Source organism: Lethenteron reissneri, chromosome 46 (assembly GCF_015708825.2).
Source record: "Lethenteron reissneri isolate LAM-NWPU_2019-01 chromosome 46, ASM1570882v1, whole genome shotgun sequence".
Lineage (NCBI taxonomy): Eukaryota > Metazoa > Chordata > Hyperoartia > Petromyzontiformes > Petromyzontidae > Lethenteron > Lethenteron reissneri.
In genome coordinates, this window is record NC_083824.1 from 5,459,400 (window position 1) to 5,477,016 (window position 17,617).

The 17,617-nt window shown below is 46.9% G+C and overlaps 1 protein-coding gene across 5 annotated transcripts in view; it reads left to right on the forward strand.

Annotated features, from left to right (window-relative positions):
* LOC133354169 (uncharacterized) overlaps nt 1-17,484 on the forward strand; it is a 100,780-nt gene extending 83,296 nt beyond the window's left edge. For 4 of the 5 annotated variants that reach the window (XM_061570798.1, XM_061570797.1, XM_061570800.1 and 1 more), the window contains exons 11-14: nt 5,736-5,902; nt 7,684-7,723; nt 9,088-9,450; nt 10,237-17,484. In XM_061570798.1, the coding sequence (XP_061426782.1) occupies nt 5,736-5,902; nt 7,684-7,723; nt 9,088-9,450; nt 10,237-10,310 (644 nt within the window). In that variant the 3' untranslated portion in view covers nt 10,311-17,484. Of the gene's footprint in view, nt 1-5,735; nt 5,903-7,683; nt 7,725-9,087; nt 9,451-10,236 lie in introns of all 5 variants that reach the window. The other variant, XM_061570801.1, reaches the window with a different exon arrangement.
* Nucleotides 17,485-17,617: the final 133 nt, after the last annotated feature.

Genomic DNA, 17,617 nt, shown 5'->3' on the forward strand with positions numbered 1-17,617 from the left:
GTAATCAGCCACTTAGCATGTGACTCACCTAAAGTAGTGAACAATTTGTCTTTTGTCAACGTAGCACATTTTTTACTGATTGGCCGTGTGGGTGGTGGAGGGTCGCGACACATTTATAAATAATGCGATCTAAGCCAAAAACTTTTATTATGAAAAATATAATACTGGTCGCGAAAGCTTACGTGTTAAACAATCACCACTGCCATCACCACTATTATCACCACTACCATCATTACGAGAAGTGAGATGTCATTATGAAGGCTACACCAGGCCATATAATCTTAACGTGGAATTTACACCACAACCGATGTGAACATTTTAGCCACCGGATAACAATTCTAAGATGATTGTTTGACTTTGACTTGTGGCAGAGAATGAATGCCAAGGTCAAAGGCAATGGGAGGAACATTGCCCATGAGGCCTCTGGAGTCATTTGTGATTTTCATTATTTATTTGGTTGTTTCCGCATAATTAATTCTTAATAATGTTTAACCATGATCCGGTCAGAGTTCAGGCCATCCGTTAGTCATTGGCGTCACGTTTCATCATTGTCAGCGGTAATATATTAAAAAATATTGATTCGGTTGCATCAATTTTACCCTCAATGAATGGCGACTGCAAACACACATATCCATTTCCTCTGTGTGTGTGTGTGTGTCTGTCTCTTTTCTTGTTTAATAGTTGCACAGTGAGTGAATGTTGCAGTTATCAATGCACTCACTAATCAGCTGGTTTGCTTGCAAAGTTGACAATTTGATTCCCACTGCAGCCTCCTTAAAATGTATTTGGGTGAAATTGTCAGAACGTCCGCTGGAGAGCAGCGTGCGTTATAGACCCTTTTCGAGATTGTTCGCAAGAGCACGTGCTTTCTAAGTCGTTGTCGCAGACAAACTAAAAACGTTTAGAAATTCAGCAAATTCAATTGAAGCTGGTTGTGGTAGGACGCGCGCCTATTCAAGGGTTGATGGATCATGCGGAACCGTTGACACTCTCAAACCTGCTGGGCGGTGAGGTGGCCAGGCAGCACAGCAAGTGGGTTTCGCAAGCCTGTGTTTACAGACTTTTCAGTGTTATTCCTTCACGTGGGTTTGATCTCTCCGGTTTCTATGATTTCTTCCCACGTGCCAAGCAATATGCAAAATGGAGTTTTGTAAAAACACAATCCAATTCACCACTCTTTAAAAAAGATAGTTTACAGACACCTGGATGCCTGTTTGTCATTATTATAGTTTCCAAATTTCCCTTGGAATACATGCTCTCATTACTCAATGTATATGTTAATGTGGAAGCTCATGTAGATAAATAGCACCCGTTTCCTATATTCATGCAGGAAAGCCTCACTGAATCTCAAGGATATATATATTTTAGGAGAGGCCCTACATTGTGAACAGCTAGTTGATCGGCAGGTGGAATGTGGGTGCGGTAAAGTGTGGGCACTCTCACTGCTTCTCAGACGTCTGCCCTGCGTCGAAGGATGATGCCAATTACCGTGTAGAGAGGCTCTCTTGAACCTCCCTCTGTGAAGGTGCTTCCTGCCAGCAAGTGGCATGAGCCAGTAATTTCAGGGCTGTACCTTTACTGACATTGTGATGTTTCTTCTTCCTCTTCTCCTTGCAATTCCTTAATGAGTTTGTTGCGTGTGGGAGGAAATCGGAGCACCCGGAGAAAATCCAATATCTCCGCGTGTGCGATATTAATGCATCGGAGCGGAGCGTCACAACTCAGCTCTACGGGGCCCTGCCAGCTTCTGCCCCCCCCCCGCCCCCCATCAGACAGCTCGCGCAATTAACATCACGGGGCTGCCACCGGCACGCCGCATGGCCGGCCTCTAAATCACTACCACCACCGCCCCCCCCTCCTCTCCCCCTGATGCAGAACACGCCTGTGGCTGATGTGTCGTGGATTCTGCAGTTTGCATTCAGTTGGCGTGACCTGACTGACAGCACACGCACGCCTTCTGGCTCAGATTCTGCGTTTGAACCCAGAGTGGTCTGCAGTGATTAAATTGGGTCATCAGGCTTACCAGCACGAGCACAGCCCTCTCTGTCAATCCCGCTGCAGGATGAGGGCCTCCTCCACCCATGCACGTGCGGTGTCGTGGGAGCTATTTGACCTTCTGCTCACCGCGGCTGACCAGTGCTGGGTTGGTGAAAGAGTTTGAAGGCAGGGAACAAGGACGTGGGAGCATAGCAGTAGGGTGCAACAATACGTTTTGCTGCACCGCCGTCTCTGCTGCCCCCGCAGCCTGCAAACACCAGTTACGCACACAGTGGCCGCACACATCCGAGCACGAGCCGGGCTCCAACCTGCTTGAGTTCCAAGATCCAATGCAATCGGGCACATTATGGCTGATTTGCTCAGAGGCCCTATATATGTAGAAATGTTTTAAACCACACCATTGTAAAAGGATGGCTCTGTGGCTGACGTGGTTAACGTAGTCCAAGAGAGCAAGGAGCCAGCATCTGCACGAGGACGTTGTGTGACAGTCTGGGCAGCCAGGTTTCTTTATAGATTTCAGCTGACAGCAGCAGCAGCAGCAGCTAAAGCAGTTGGCCGAGGTGAGCGGTTGGCTCGGGGGACGTATAATGACTGTTAGAGACAAGCGACAGCACTACTGGGGTCCTGGGTTTAAGTGAATTTAGTTTCTGGTCTCAGCCCAGTCACTAACGACTGCACAAAACAACCCTATTTTTATAAATGTTTTTATTAAATCTCTCATCTGGGGTGGAGCGGTGTTGCAGTGGCTAGTGCATTGCCTTCTGAACCTGGCGACCCGAGTGCGATTCCCGGCCCAGGCTAACATTAACGGCGAGTGATATGAAACACCGGAGCAAATTTTGTGATGTTACGGTTTGTTTATTTGCTTTGCAGTAATTGGTGGCCGTGGATGAGACAATCTCACATGTACACGTGTGGTACAGGGAGTGGAGCAGTGGCACAGTAGTTGGCACTGCACCGCACCATGAACACGGCCTCGGCTAACATCGGTGGCGACGAGGGGGAGGTGGGGGAGGTGGGGGAGGCGGGGGAGATATCGGAACCGGTCTTGGGCTCCCACCCACCACCAGTTACACTGCCCAGCGGCGGCGAAGTGTGGAAAAAATAATCCCCTATAACCATCGTCCAGCAGTGGATTGGCAAAAGGGCTGTATATGCACGTAGGCGTAAGTGGGGAGATGCGTGTCTCCTCCTACATGTCGGAGGCAGTGGTGAATCCGTTAGCTCGTCTCTGGACCTCATTTGTTGTAAGAAAAAAATATATAATCTCGGTGATGAGTCATCACTATAAATCTTGTGTCCCTTCACCTCCTTCAGCAGCAAGTCCCAGTGGCACACGCAGCGTTTAATGAGCACCCAATCAATAACTGTGAAATTGGAAGTCAGCTCCGACGATACATTATTTCTCCGTTTACCCCAGACATCCTCGCTGAGTCTGAATGCTTTGTCAGGAGCGCTTGCCTGCGGCGCCCTGCATGTGTGCGCAGTTGCAGTTTGAGTACAGTGTTCTCTGAAATGCGTGGGTTTTCCCTGTGCGTTCAAGTGTTCTTTGCTCCCACATGCTTGTGCAAATCCGAAAGAAATTTGGCAGACATGCTAAGGAGGATCTGACTGATGATGAGTCTTGAGACCCGGTGAGGCTCTCCTGGTGAAGTTATCTTTTTATTATTAACGCTTTCCAACTAAGCGTTAATGCATTGGCTCATGAGGGACTTTGAGCGACTTAAAAATATGCAAATGTATTTTACGGATTTACCTAGAACTTGGCAATAAAAAAAATGAGAATTGTTGTAAGCCTTTTTGGCCAAAATGATGGCATCATAAGCCATCAGAAGGTAACGCTCTTTATGGCTAATTAAATACTGTATTTCAGTAGACAAGCATGTGTGATAAATGTTACTAAATTTTTGCAACATTTTGAAATACATTGTCAACTTATCATTCCCATCTCATGTTATCCACAATCTGAATGAGCTCAAAATTTTAAATTACTATTTAACCAATATATATACGTTAATAATTATGCTTCAGAATGATTTGCAACCCTTGGTCAATTCATTGCTGGATGAAGGCGAGCGATACCATTTGAGTCACGAGGGTCGTTTGACCATACTTCACCACGCTGGTCAGTGTGGGTTTGTAAGTGGGGGGGGGGGGGGGGGAGCCCAGGACCGATTTAAATATCACTCGCCTATGATGTTATTCGTGGCTGGGAATCTAACTCTGGTTGCCAGGTTGATAGCGCAGTGTGGTAACCACTGCACCACCACTGCGCAACCATTAGTTTACATGGAGAGTAAATGCTTTTTTTGCTTTTAAAGTTTCAATTGTGCAACAGTGCCACCTGGCTGTTACAGTATGCATGTGTGTGTGCGTGTATATCTTCGGCTCTAGAGCTGGTTTACAAGTGACATTTATAACTTTAGGACATTTCCCAAGGAATTTCACGGTGGAAATTTGGATGTTCGGAACAGCATCTGACTAAGAGGCTGTGTCGTAATTTTGTAGAGGGAGGCTGTAATGGTTGGACGCACGTATGTGTACGTTTGTAGGGTGGAAGGAGGGCATGTGTCAGTAGCACCCAGAGGTCAATTACAGCTGGGATTTATATCGCGTCTAAATGCAACCGCATCTGAAGAGGCCAAAGCAATCGGTGGGACACCCTGAGGAAAGTAGACTCGTTCAGTCGTTTGAAAAAGATAAACACATTTGACTACAGGCGGAAAAGAGGCCTCGGTCCTGGACTAAAACAAGTCGAGGAGTCGACAGCGCGGACTGCCGGGGGGAGGAAGTCGGCACGAAGGGCAGCAGATGAGATGGAATGACCGCCCACTGAGTGGAGGATGACTTGGGGCTTTGACAGAAAGCCTTTAGTTGCCGGAGCAAAAGAGTGTATGGAGAGGTGGGAGAAGTGTGCGTGGGGGGGGGAGGAGAGTAACATGAGGTGGGGGAGAAGTAGGCAAGAGCAACTTTATGACCAAAGGAGAGAAGATAATGAGCCAAAGTAGGTGGTGATGATGAGACTGTAAGTGTGGCCCAGTATCAACTGAGCCACAGCTGCGAGCTGTGGCAGAAAGAATGAAGCGGCACGAGGCATTGACTGCGATGACCTATTCACCCTGACCTGTTTATTTTGTCTTCTTGGTTCTTTAATAATTTTAAATAAAACATAATAAAATAATTTTATCATATTTCATTTTTATTATTTTATTATTTCCATTCTACATGACTTTACCGAAAGAACCAAGAAGATGAATCCCTGCAGTCACGAAAGCTTTAAATCGAAACTTTGTTTTGTCTTCTTGGTTCTTTCAGTAAAGTCTACGTGACTTTACCGAAAGAACAAAGAAGATGAATCCCTGCAGTCACGAAAGCTTTAAATCGAAACTTTGTTTTGTCTTCTTGGTTCTTTCAGTAAAGTCTACGTGACTTTACCGAAAGAACAAAGAAGATGAATCCCTGCAGTCACGAAAGCTTTAAATCGAAACTTTGTTTTGTCTTCTTGGTTCTTTCAGTAAAGTCTACGTGACTTTACCGAAAGAACCAAGAAGATGAATCCCTGCAGTCACGAAAGCTTTAAATCGAAACTTTGTTTTGTCTTCTTGGTTCTTTCAGTAAAGTCTACGTGACTTTACCGAAAGAACCAAGAAGATGAATCCCTGCAGTCACGAAAGCTTTAAATTGAAACTGTTTGTTTTGCTAACACCGACGGGACACTCGCCCCCTCCCGCCGGCAGGACGTCCCGCGGGCGCGCAGGAGAAGGACGTGTACATCTGCGACTTCCGCCTGGACAGGTCGGCGCACCTCTTCTTCAAGATTCAGCGCAACCCGTACCCCGTGTGCACGCAGCCGCACGCCTTCCAGGCCTTTCAGCAGCGTCTGCAGCCCAAGCGAAACTACACGGTCAGTAGCCCCCACGCTCACCTGGCGCACGGAAACAACAGTTCAGTTAGTGTTGTCTTTAGGCAAGTGCCAGTGGGGGAGGTCCCCATAGTGTAGAGGTCAGCCCTCTACATATGTGAGCTCCCAGAGGCATATGACAGCAGTGAAAATTGATAACTGTGCTGTACTGATGAATCAAAATGAGTATGATACCATAATTGATTCTTTACCCTTCTATCTGGCAACAAAACTGACACCTTTTTGCAAGGAGTCATGTTTGCATAGACCGCAATACCTGCAGTCATAATACAAACAAAAGAACATAACTCTGATAATGTGCACTGTCCTTGAAGTTGATTGGTCCACACCCGAGACAGCTTTCCTTCGAGCCTAGTCTCATATGGGTTGGACCAGATGACGCCTTTTGACGCCTTTTGGCGTCATCTGGTCCAACCCATATGAGACTAGGCTCGAAGGAAAGCTGTCTCGGGTGTGGACCAATCAACTTCAAGGACAGTGCACATTATCAGAGTTATGTTCTTTTGTTTGTATTATGACTGCAGGTATTGCGGTCTATGCAAACATGACTCCTTGCAAAAAGGTGTCAGTTTTGTTGCCAGATAGAAGGGTAAAGAATCAATTATCATATTTTTACTGGCAAATGAGGTCCCCATAGTGAGTATGATACCAGTCAACCCGTGTATTTTTATTTCTTTCACTGTTGCCTCTTGGGATGGCTGTGATGTCAACTCTTGTTGGCCTAATCAACGAAATTGGCCACACATTCAGCTCTTGTTAAAGTGGTCTGGGCAAGGCTGAGCGATTTCTAAATAGATTATGGTGGTCACATGGAAAGAATAATGGGAGTACAGTACTCCCTCGTTATTCGTGAGAGATACGTTCTGGACATGCTCGTGAATAGCAAATTTCGCAGATAATGATATTGACCTTTTTAATGATTGACCTTAAATAAAATAAAAACTATTAAATACATGAAAATTATAATAACACAATAAGCAAAATTGGTTATAATAAACAAAGTAAAAAAAAATGAACATTAAAATATTAAATCATAGTTTGTAAATGAACTTACCTTAAATTATGATCATTCTGTGCAGTGCAAGGATGCAGGAATGATGGTGCTGACGACGATGACGGTGGTGGTAATGATGATGATGACGAACATTGTGATGTCGTTACTGCTCCCACATAGACACATCCGGATAGACTGGGGGGGGGGGGGTCATCCGGATCGTCCGTAGATGAGCAAGGGCTGGCAGGCGAGGCAGCGGTGGCGGACGCGGGGGTGGAAGGGAGAAGAGAGCGAGGCTGACTCTCTCTCTCTCGATGCAGTTGTCGTGTAGAGTTACAGATGCAAGTGGCGGATAGCCAAAATTTCGGATAGCAAGTTCGCCGATTTCGTGAGCACACGTAAGTGCGTTATTCCATCCGATTGTTTCCAGCCTGCACGCATTTTCTGTTCGTGATGGGTTTTCTCATCGTTCACAGAAACCGTTGAGTTTGAACAAATGGGGGAAACGTTGGACATTGTGCTGAACAACGCGCAGCACAACCCGCGAAAAACCAACACGGTGGAACTATTGTTTTTGTTTTATATTCATCGGTTCCTGGTAGGGACAGCACAGTTAGTTTGACCATGGGGAATATGATAATAGCCTACCAACTATTCATCCTGCAAATAAATACTCTGTCCCTTATGCATATTGTGACTGGGTGCCCTGTGCATGTCAGCGTCTGAAGAGGTGAGAGATAATGTATTTGTCTTTGTTGTGTTTCAACAGCCGCACGAGGTACCAGATTGCTACAAGCGCAACGGAGGAAGGTAATAAACGCTGCGTTTTGCCAGGGCTAAGTGTGGGGCTGACCGGGCAGCAGGGCTGCTTGAACAGCCTCTGATGTTTCCCCGTGACCACGATGAAACAAGGCAGCCGTGCAGGGCTGCCTTTGATGGTTCTCCTGTGGAATTCTTGATAGGTTGGCCTTCATTACCGTCTGTGCTGCACTAATCGTGGGACGCGGTGGCGTAGCGGGTAGCGCGCTGCACTGCGAACCCAGCCACCCGAGTTCAATTCCCTCTCGCGGCCAACACCAGTGATGAACATCTGAGCCGGTCTTGGGCGTCCCCTGCGTCGACTCAGCCTCAAATATATATATTTTTAATTAAATATCAAATCCGTTTATATTGCAATATATCCGCTGAAATAAACAGCACCTTAAGACATTTTTGAAAACATAATATTTCTGTGTATGAGGCAAAAATATATTCAAATTTAAACCAAATGGCCTTATACTCTTGGGTTTTTTTCGGTAAAGTCACGAAGGTAAAAAAATAATAAAATTTTAATTAATTAAAGTAATAATAAAAATAAAATAATAAATCACGACGTTTCGGAGGCAACACAAGTCTCCGTCATCAGGTGGGACCGTCACAGCTAGATTTACTGTATCAAGTGAGGCAAAACATTTCAAGATACAAGTTAAATAAAATCTGTTTAGAGTTCGGTGAGGACACAGCAGCAGATGTGAGTGTGAAAGCGATGGGTATTACCGTGTTAATTTTTTTACCTACGTGACTTTACCGAAAAAACCTAAGAGTATGAATCCTTGCAGTCACGAAAGCTTCAAATCTAGAACCAAATGGTCTTGTTATTGTGAAAGAGTTTGTGTAAACATGGTCGCTCAGGAGACAACGGTGGCCGGGAATGGTGCCGTGCCAACTTTAGTAGGTGCTCATTGACAGCACTTGGCCTAACAGTTTGTTAAAGGCTATAGTAAAAAAGATTTAAAAATGCTCATGCCACACTGTTGGTTGAATAGGCTCCACTAAAAAAAATAATAGCTTATATTTGAGATGTTTCACTTGAAAATTACGATTTTTTGAATCAAACTCATTTATAATGCAATGTATATCCGCTGAAATAAACAGCAGTTTAAGACATTAAAATAACATGATATTTCTGTGTACGAGGCTAAAAGATATATTCACATCTAAACCAAATGGCCTTGTTATTGTTATTGCTGAAGAATGCCAATCGATCCAAACGTTGACAAAAACCCCACGCTGCATTTCTACGCGGCCCGCCATTGATTTCGCAAAAGGTCAATGACGCACCAGCAGTTCACTGCTGCGTCACGAATACAGCAATGCCGATTAACGCAAAACATCAATTTGTTTCACTCCAAACGATTGCTTCCAAGGTCGACGTGGAAAAACGACAAGTACAGGCGTGGCAGCGTGGACAGGCAGCACACCTTCCGACGGGCAGAAGAGAGGCCGCACCTGGCTGCCAAGGACCCGGGCCAGGGTCCTGCGGTTGCCGGGCTAGACGGGGGCCGTGACTGCGAGGTGGTGGCAGCGACGACGACGGAAGAGGCCGTGCAGCCTCTGCGCGAGGAGGCGAAGGAGGAGGCGAAGGAGGAGGAGGAGGCGATGGATGCTCGCGAACTGGATGGCGGGGGGCAGTCTGGGGAAGAGATGGATCGCAGCGGGACCGAGCGGTTGGATTCCCTGCTGCTGAGGCTGCTGGACAAGCTTCCCGCACGCAGCGGTGAGAGAGTCTCGGACGCAGGACGACGGGGGACTCAGAGGTCAGGGCGCTGAGGCCCCAGGCTTCTTCAGGAGGGTCATTCGCATCACGGCGTAGTCGGAGAAGGACCGTTTGTGCCGAACTTGCGACTTTTGCGACGGCGTTCGCATAAACCGCTCTTGGCCGGCGTACGCCGCCGGTGTGTCTCCAGTGATTTGATCCACGGATCACGGGGGGGGGGGCGACCACGGGGAGGGTGGCGCTATTTTTATTCGAGGGTCGCCGTCCACTTTGAACTTTGAGCGCCAACTGAAGTGCGCAATTTAACGGAGCTTGCGCATCAAGACGGGGTGACGTGCAGGACCCTTTTAAGGAGGGTCCTGCATTCGGACGTATGGCCAATATCAACGAAATCCTGTCACGTCTGATGTGTTCAGTTCCTTTTTTATATTGTTGTTGTTTAGAATGTGATGAATTGTATGTTTTGCTTGTGTGCATCTTGGTTACATTATGATTGCCCTGCCATATAAACTCAGTCACTGTTATACATCTTGTAGCTCTACCTTGGTGCTCCCAATGTTTAACATGCTCTTAATATTTATCTTTGTGTTGTGTGTGTCACTGTCTCATGTACGTGTCTACGCGTGCATATGGGTTTGCGTGTACCTGCATGTGTGTGCGCGCGTGTATCTGTGTGCGCGTGCGCTTGAGCGTACACGTGCCGTCTTTGCGTGCCCCATTCGCCCGCCCCCCCCCCCCCCCCCCGCATTTACCCTCTGTCCGCCGTCCCCTCTTTCCACCCTCTAGCAATCAACGCCTCCTACCTTTTGGGAGAAGGCAGCGGGAAAAAGCTACGCAAACGGCCAAAGGTCTCGGAGTGATGCGAATGTAGAAACGCGAGGGGGTGGGGGAGAGTGCGGCGGCGGAGGAACGCAGCCGCGTGAGTGCCTTGATTGGTGGAACCGTGGCTCCTACCGCGGCGCTGAAACCACCGACGCCCGGGGCTCCTGCAGCCAAGAACGCCACTGGAGTTCGGAGGGGGAAGGCTACGTTTGGTGGGGGGGGGGGGGGGAGAGAAAAATAAATCGTCGACGAGACGCAACCGGATCGTGGCAGAGACTCTTGCGTGGTCCAACGGCTTCGTGGTGGAAGACGTGGCTGGGTGGCGGTTCACGGGGGGGGGGGGGGGGGGGGACGCTGTAGCCAGTGCTGTTGTTGCCGTTGTCAGCGCACCGAAGCCAGCACTTGCCGAGGCGTCCGTGGGGAGCCGGGACCAAGCGGGGTGGGAGGCTCTCGAGTGTTGCATGCTCTTTGACGGTCTCAGCCCGTTCACCGCACGACAAAACTCGGCGCAGGATTTTTTTTTTTGCACTTTGATCCGTCCGAGTGCGGCTCTGCCGGGGGGGGGGGGGGGTGGGTGGGGTGTATCGGGGGGGCTCATTCGAGGTGTCGCGGCGACGGAGCTCGATCCGCACGGCTTGCGAGAGTGTAACGGAGTTTCCGTGGTAAGGTAGACCCTTGAAGGATGGGGAAGATCTTGCAGTGGTTGCTTTTGCGTCATTTTACATTCATCACGTGTGGCGGGGGAGGGGGTGACCTGTAACACAGTGTGTATTAAAATAGTGCGCATTCAAGGTCTTAAGCATATGCGGTAAAAAAAAACGTGTTTTCCCATACGTACACATTGCCAGTTTCTAGTTACATTATGCAGCCTGGAGCCAGAACCCGGGGCACCCGATTCATGTAGAGGTTTCAAGCTTTTACTCGATCCCAGCATCGTCCGGTGGAAACTCCGCAACAAAATTATTCCGCTAAAATTGTAGATTTGTGGCTCGATTCGCCGTTACGGAAAATTGGTTGAAGCCCCCCTCCCGCCCCCCCTCCCACTCTCTGCACGTAAACTGTCGGTAGCTGGTGGAGTGCCGACAGGAGCCACCGCTGTCTTTACATGCGAGAACAACTTACCCCCGCCAGCGGACTGAGCCGACCACTCGAGGCCCCACACGTGCTCACGTACGCGTGAGAGTGACGCCCTCTGCCGAGGCGTGGAATTGTGGTGTTAAGCCAAAAACAGTTAAAGCTACTTAGAAACAACGACGATGATGATGATGATTACTATGGTGAAGATGATGGACGAGGATTATAATTTTGTAATGATGAGGATAAAGGATAATAATGAATAAAATAATAGCGATTATAATTATGGTGGAAACAATCATTGTGATCATGAAGATGCCAATAATTATGGTGATAAATGAAAACGATGATAATGATGCTGCTGTGGTAGTTGATGATGGTGATTATCCACCAACCACAACATCCACCTCCCCACGATGAGCCATTTACACTACCCAGAATTAATTGCGGTTGAATTGGTGCATGCTTGTAAGGCATGGACCCCCTCACATGAATTAAAATGGCTACATGAATCGGTCCCCTGGCCTCTTGATAATCTTTATTGCATTGCCTCGTTTGTAACGGGAGGACGATGTATCATTTACTCATGGCCTTGACATCTGAATACATCAAGATGGCCTCTTGTTTATAAACCAATTGTTATAATTGTCTTTCATCAATTTTTTTACTGATGTTAGTAATGCTGTGCTGTTTTTAAGTATTTTTTTAACAATAAAATTGTAGTTGTTGATCATCACACATTTATATTTTTCCCATTATAAAATAACTTGTGTTGGCAAAGAGAGACTCACTTTACTACAAGGCATTCGTCGAGATTTATTTTGCCCATGGCCACTTTCAGGGGTTGCAGAGAGAGCTAGGCGAGCATCCTGTCTGCAGTAGGCCTCAATCATGGGCCTCATTTGAAATGTCTATTGACCACATTCGACGCGACATTTTCTCTACAGAATGTTAGTCTCGGACACAGATGCATCGGCAAGCTGTGAGACCTCAAAACCTCAGAACATTAGGATGCATGCTGGCTGCAGTTGATGCCTAAGCCATGTTTCCAATTCTACATATGAGGACAGTTCAATCAGAAATTCAACGTGTGCCTAAATGGACTGGAACAGCAGGTGACAACACAGGCAGGAGGGAGAGTATTTGAATCCTATTTAAATTAAGTTGTAAACTGAGCTTATCAGACTGCAAAGCTTAAATCGCAAGCTTTCATCAGCCTCTCTATGTGTTCCTTATGACCAAGAGCAGCCATTCCTGAGGATGTGACCAGTCTCCAAATACAAACACAGATCCCTGGATGCTAACGGTGACTTAATAGCCAGGGAAGTTGGAGGTAGCCAGATGCCTCTGAGGTCAGAACGCTGAGCTGATACTGCTGAGATTCGGGGTTTGAATCCATGCAGCTCCCGATGATTATACTAAATTCTAAATTATAGCACGTTCATGGTCTTCGCCTGATCAGTAGTGACTGTACAAAGAAACTAATATTCATTTTGGTTCAGCATTTTGGCTAAATCCCGAGTTTTGAGAATTAAGAAATTGTTCATTGCCATGTGAGTAATATCACTGTCAGCAGGTTAGCACCGCTGTGCGAGAGGCCTGCAATGCGTTCTTCCTCTCATGACGTAACACTACCAAAGTAGCACAATTGGGATTAAATTATAGGGAATTTTTTTTTTTCAAAAGCCAAGAGACCTTCACTGTTGTCCAGGAAACACAATTCCTCCTGCAAGTGCAGATCGAATCCTCTTCTTCTGAGGCTTTAAGGAAGTTTAGTTTTCCCCCAGCTCCTGTGTACATATACTGTGTTATGCCGCATGTATCTGTGCATATCGGTACTGTGTACATATACATACTTATGTGTGCCTAGTACGTATACCGTGTGTATACACGAGAATGCATGGGGGCAGTCAAAACGTGATGAGTGTGAGATGGTAAACTTCTCACATGTGGCTTTGATTATTTGAATTCCATAATCATATTATTTATCTGCCTGCGTGGTGTGCAGTGGTTCAGAGCTTGTGACTCGCAATCAGGATGTTTACCACGTAGGCTTTCGCGACCAATATTCATGAAAAGGGTTTTTGGGTTTGATCTCGTAAGTGTAAATGTATCGTAACCCTCCCAGCGAAACATCGTACTACTCAAATTGTAAATGTTGTGGATTTACTCTCCAACACACCGGTGGGCTGAAGTAGTAAACGAATTGGCGCGTTTTGTTTGTGACAAACCTTGCTGGCTGTGTCGGGTGGTGGAGGGTTACGACACATTTATGCTTACGCGATCTAATCCAAAAACCTTTATTATGAATTAGAAGGTTGCAAATTCAAAATCTTAGTCCTTTTCCCGAGTCAACAAAAGATGAGTTGCGACTGCAAAGTTAACAATGGTCATGCTATAGATACTCTTGCCACTGTCATAGGAATGTGGAATTTCCACCAGTGGTTCAGCGATGTAATGAAGGAGAGAAGCACTGCCGTACGCTTTGTTTGAGCAGGAATCCGTTTTTATTTTCACAGTAAATTGGCAGCCACAGGAAGAAAAAAAACATTGCTTTTGAGATGTTCCCATTTAAAATAATTAATTTTGCTGGATGGGTTTTGATTAGGGCTGCCCCACCCATCCGAGTTTGACTCGGACAGTCTGGGAATTTGCATCTGTGTGCGGAGTGGCATTAATTGATTTATACTTAGACTTGGTACAGGAATTGTGCTGACTTTTATTTCAGGAGAGTGCACGGTTTTGATAGACCGAGGCTGACCGAGAAATAGTCCCCGGGTTTGGTCTGGAAAGAGGTGGAGACCCAACTGAGGAGGCCGGCACGGTGCCAGAGTAAGCTGACACGGCTGAGATTCTGGGTTTAATTCCAGGATTCACGAAGATCGATCTCAGTCTAATGACCGAAGAAGCCTGGTTACTAAAGACTGCGCAAATGACAAATATCCCGTGATGGTGTATAAATCCACTTTCTGTGGCCGAGCTCGGCTCTCATGGACACCGATTACGAGATGATCAACATACCGGATGAGAGAGAGGTTCGTTGAAGTTGCGCCAGAAGTATTTCTGCGGTATGATATTTCAAGGCGTTTTTGACACGGTGAGCGCATTGATAGCCGTGAGAGTTCCATCGTATCGAAGCTTCGTTTGCTGCCGTGAAATGATGCCGCTACGCAATAGAATGTATTCGCAGGGGAGTTGTATTTGGAATGAAACTACACTCATGGGTTTGTGCGATTCAATCTGAAGACATTTTGACTGCTACTCATTTGAACAGTATTCGTACACTGCTGATGCTCTACCGGGATGTCACGATTCAGGGCATCCGCTCATCGGGCTGGGGTCACGAGTTGGGGGTCAAAATTCAATTTAGCAAATACTTACATTTTTTTTTAGCTTCCGATATATATTTGTGGGTTTTACCCAGTGTTGTTTGGCACGATGCCCAACGTTTCGCTTCAGTTCATCAAGAAGCTCACAGCTTTGCGTTGGACATGACACCAAACAATGCTCTGCACAAATTGAACACGCCGGAGAGCTTTGCAGCACAACGGCAATATCCAACTCGGTCGCATAACTTATCCTGCCATGGTGGTGGCAATGGCTATTGGTTTTTACGTACCAATCGCATGGAAAACATGTATTCATTGGAAATGATAGATTCTAATAGGGACAATTAAAATCATGTATTATGAGCAGAGGAATCGACTTTCATTTTAAGGACAAATTCATCGTCACATCCCGAATTATGTGGGGTACGGGGCCCGATTCGTGTGTTGGCGAACGTTCATTCCCGTCCCGATTTTTTGGCGAAACTGCGCCATCTCCGGCGCCGGTGACCCAGCGCGGCTTCACCCCTTTTTTCGCCGGCGTGGGAAATCTGGCCCACGGGGGGTGGCTCGGGGTGGCCGAGTCGCCCTGGCGCTCACCCCGCTGATGAGCCCAGATTGTGCGGAAACTCGACGGTTTGATTCCCCCGCAGCTGCTTGGTTTAAAAAATAATAATTCCCGGGATTGGAAATCACCAAAGCACGTTGCCGTACGGCTGGGAGCGTCAAGCGATGCCATGGGCACCCGTGCCACCGCGCGAAGGCGTCGGCATGGCCCGGTTCAACAAATCCAAACACTTCTCATCGCTCGCAAAAGATATACCCCCTGTCCACGCGTAGTGATAATTGTCGTGCACCCAGGTCTTGCTGGAGACGTAACGAGGTTTTTTCGGGGCTCTCGCCTGGTTCGGACGCAGCAGTGGACGTTGACTTCCCGTGTGCGCGTGCGCTCCAGCAGGTTTTTGTACACTTAAGACGTGCTGGCAAATGCGTTGTGGAATTGCAACACTGAGTTTACTCTCGCTCTGTCTTCTACTCTCTCTGTCTCTCTGAAGTGTCTGGTTTGCTGTGATCAGAGAGTTTGGCCTGTTCGGAGAATGAACTGTTCTTGTTTTAGGAATGTAGAGTTTCTAATACTTATCTCATCGTGACTTTGGGGCGGTCAGTAAAATAAGTACAACTTTGTGTACAGTCAACAGTGTTGTCATCCTGCAGAGAAAGTGGCACTGATGGCACAAATTCCACGTAGTGGTTGATGTGGAATTTCCCCACACTGGTTCATAGCTGATAAACGCTTTGTTGATTAAACCAATGGAGATTAACATTTTAAATGTGTAAAGTCCTTTCTGTAATAGTATATATCAAGAGGAAGATTCCCCATATTGCCTACATTGGCTGTTGCGGCATGTGCTGTTAGCGAGCACCTTTATGATACAAAAACAAACATCACCCTTATAGCCGTGAACAGAGTGTTGGGGAAAGTGCTCTTACCATGCACCTTTTTAAGAATGGCATGAGCAAGTGGTGTTACTAGCACCACGCTCAGCCACGTGTCTCCCCAGTGCTGATTTAACACACCGCACCAGGTACTAATTTAAGGCTGAGTCGACCCAGGGGAGGTCCAGGAGCAGTTCACATATGAGCCACTGATGTTGGCCGTGGCCGGGAACCGAACTCGGGTCGCCAGATTCGTAGCGCAGTGCACGAACCACTACAATACCGCTTCCCACCTGTCAAACAAGCACACACACACACGCGTGTGCAGGGCCACGCAGCCATGGCCTCATTCATTGCCTCTGCACTGCAGGTAGTGGGGTCGTCCGTGCCTATGCCGCTGCATGGAGCATAACCAAAGCTTGAAGGTTGTTGCTGCAGCGTCGTATGTATGATGAACCTCTCGCACCGTGCGTAGCCAACCGCGCTAATCAGAGGAGTGGTCGAAGGACAACAAACTAAACACAAAAAGCAGTTCTAAAGAAATGGGTTGTCAATCTAGATGATTCAAAAGTGCATAGCTCCAGTGGCTTCCTCGTATCGGAAGGAAGAGCGTTCCAGACGGCCGCAGAAGTGTATACCGCAGAGAGAGAGAAGTACTCGGGACCCGGTGGTTACTATTTGTTTATTCTGTCGCTTTGTGAATAACTTTCTCGGAAACGTAAAGTGAAGCTTCGTGAACGCCGGGTTTGAACGTTGCCGTTGTCCGTGCGTGTTACCATGAATGTAAATTGACTCGCTCGTGTCTCCCCCCCCCTCCTCCCCCCCAACAACGCAACTAATGCACTTTCGGACGTGTTTGGACCTTCCCAGGGTGGTAACATCCCCTTTGGGATACGCATGCTTCCTACCTTCCTTTTTGTTTTTGTACATAGAAATTTTACCAAACAAACAACAACAATAACCCCCCTTGCCCAACTGATCCATTCCCCACGCCACCTTCCACCAACCACACACACGCCGAACCCATAACCGTAGCTGTTTGTTGTGTCTTTGACTCTCTTTTTTTTGTAAATGAAATACAAAACGAGGGGTGAGGGACACACACACACAAAAAAGCATCGATGGATTTGTGTACAATGAAAAAAATTGGGGCATCATATCGCATATTTTGCTATTTTTAAGGTGAGATAGTCTGTGTACAGTGGTGACGTTGATGGGTATGTAATACTCAATGTGGTGTATCTTCTGTTTGCTGTTATAGGAATTCTCGTCTGTAAAAGTGTTTGGTGTCAAACACTAATTATCTGCTGTTCTGGCAAAAAAAAGCTATATATTTTTGTTCTTTTTGAGAAGCAAGTAAACGTCATACCAAGTCGCGGGGTTTTGTGGTGTTTATTGCGTTTGCTAGAACACAATTGCAAAGACATGTTAAAAATAAAGAAGTACGGTATGGTATGGTATATAAGTACGGTATATTAAAACGTTTAAACGAAAACGTCACCGATCCC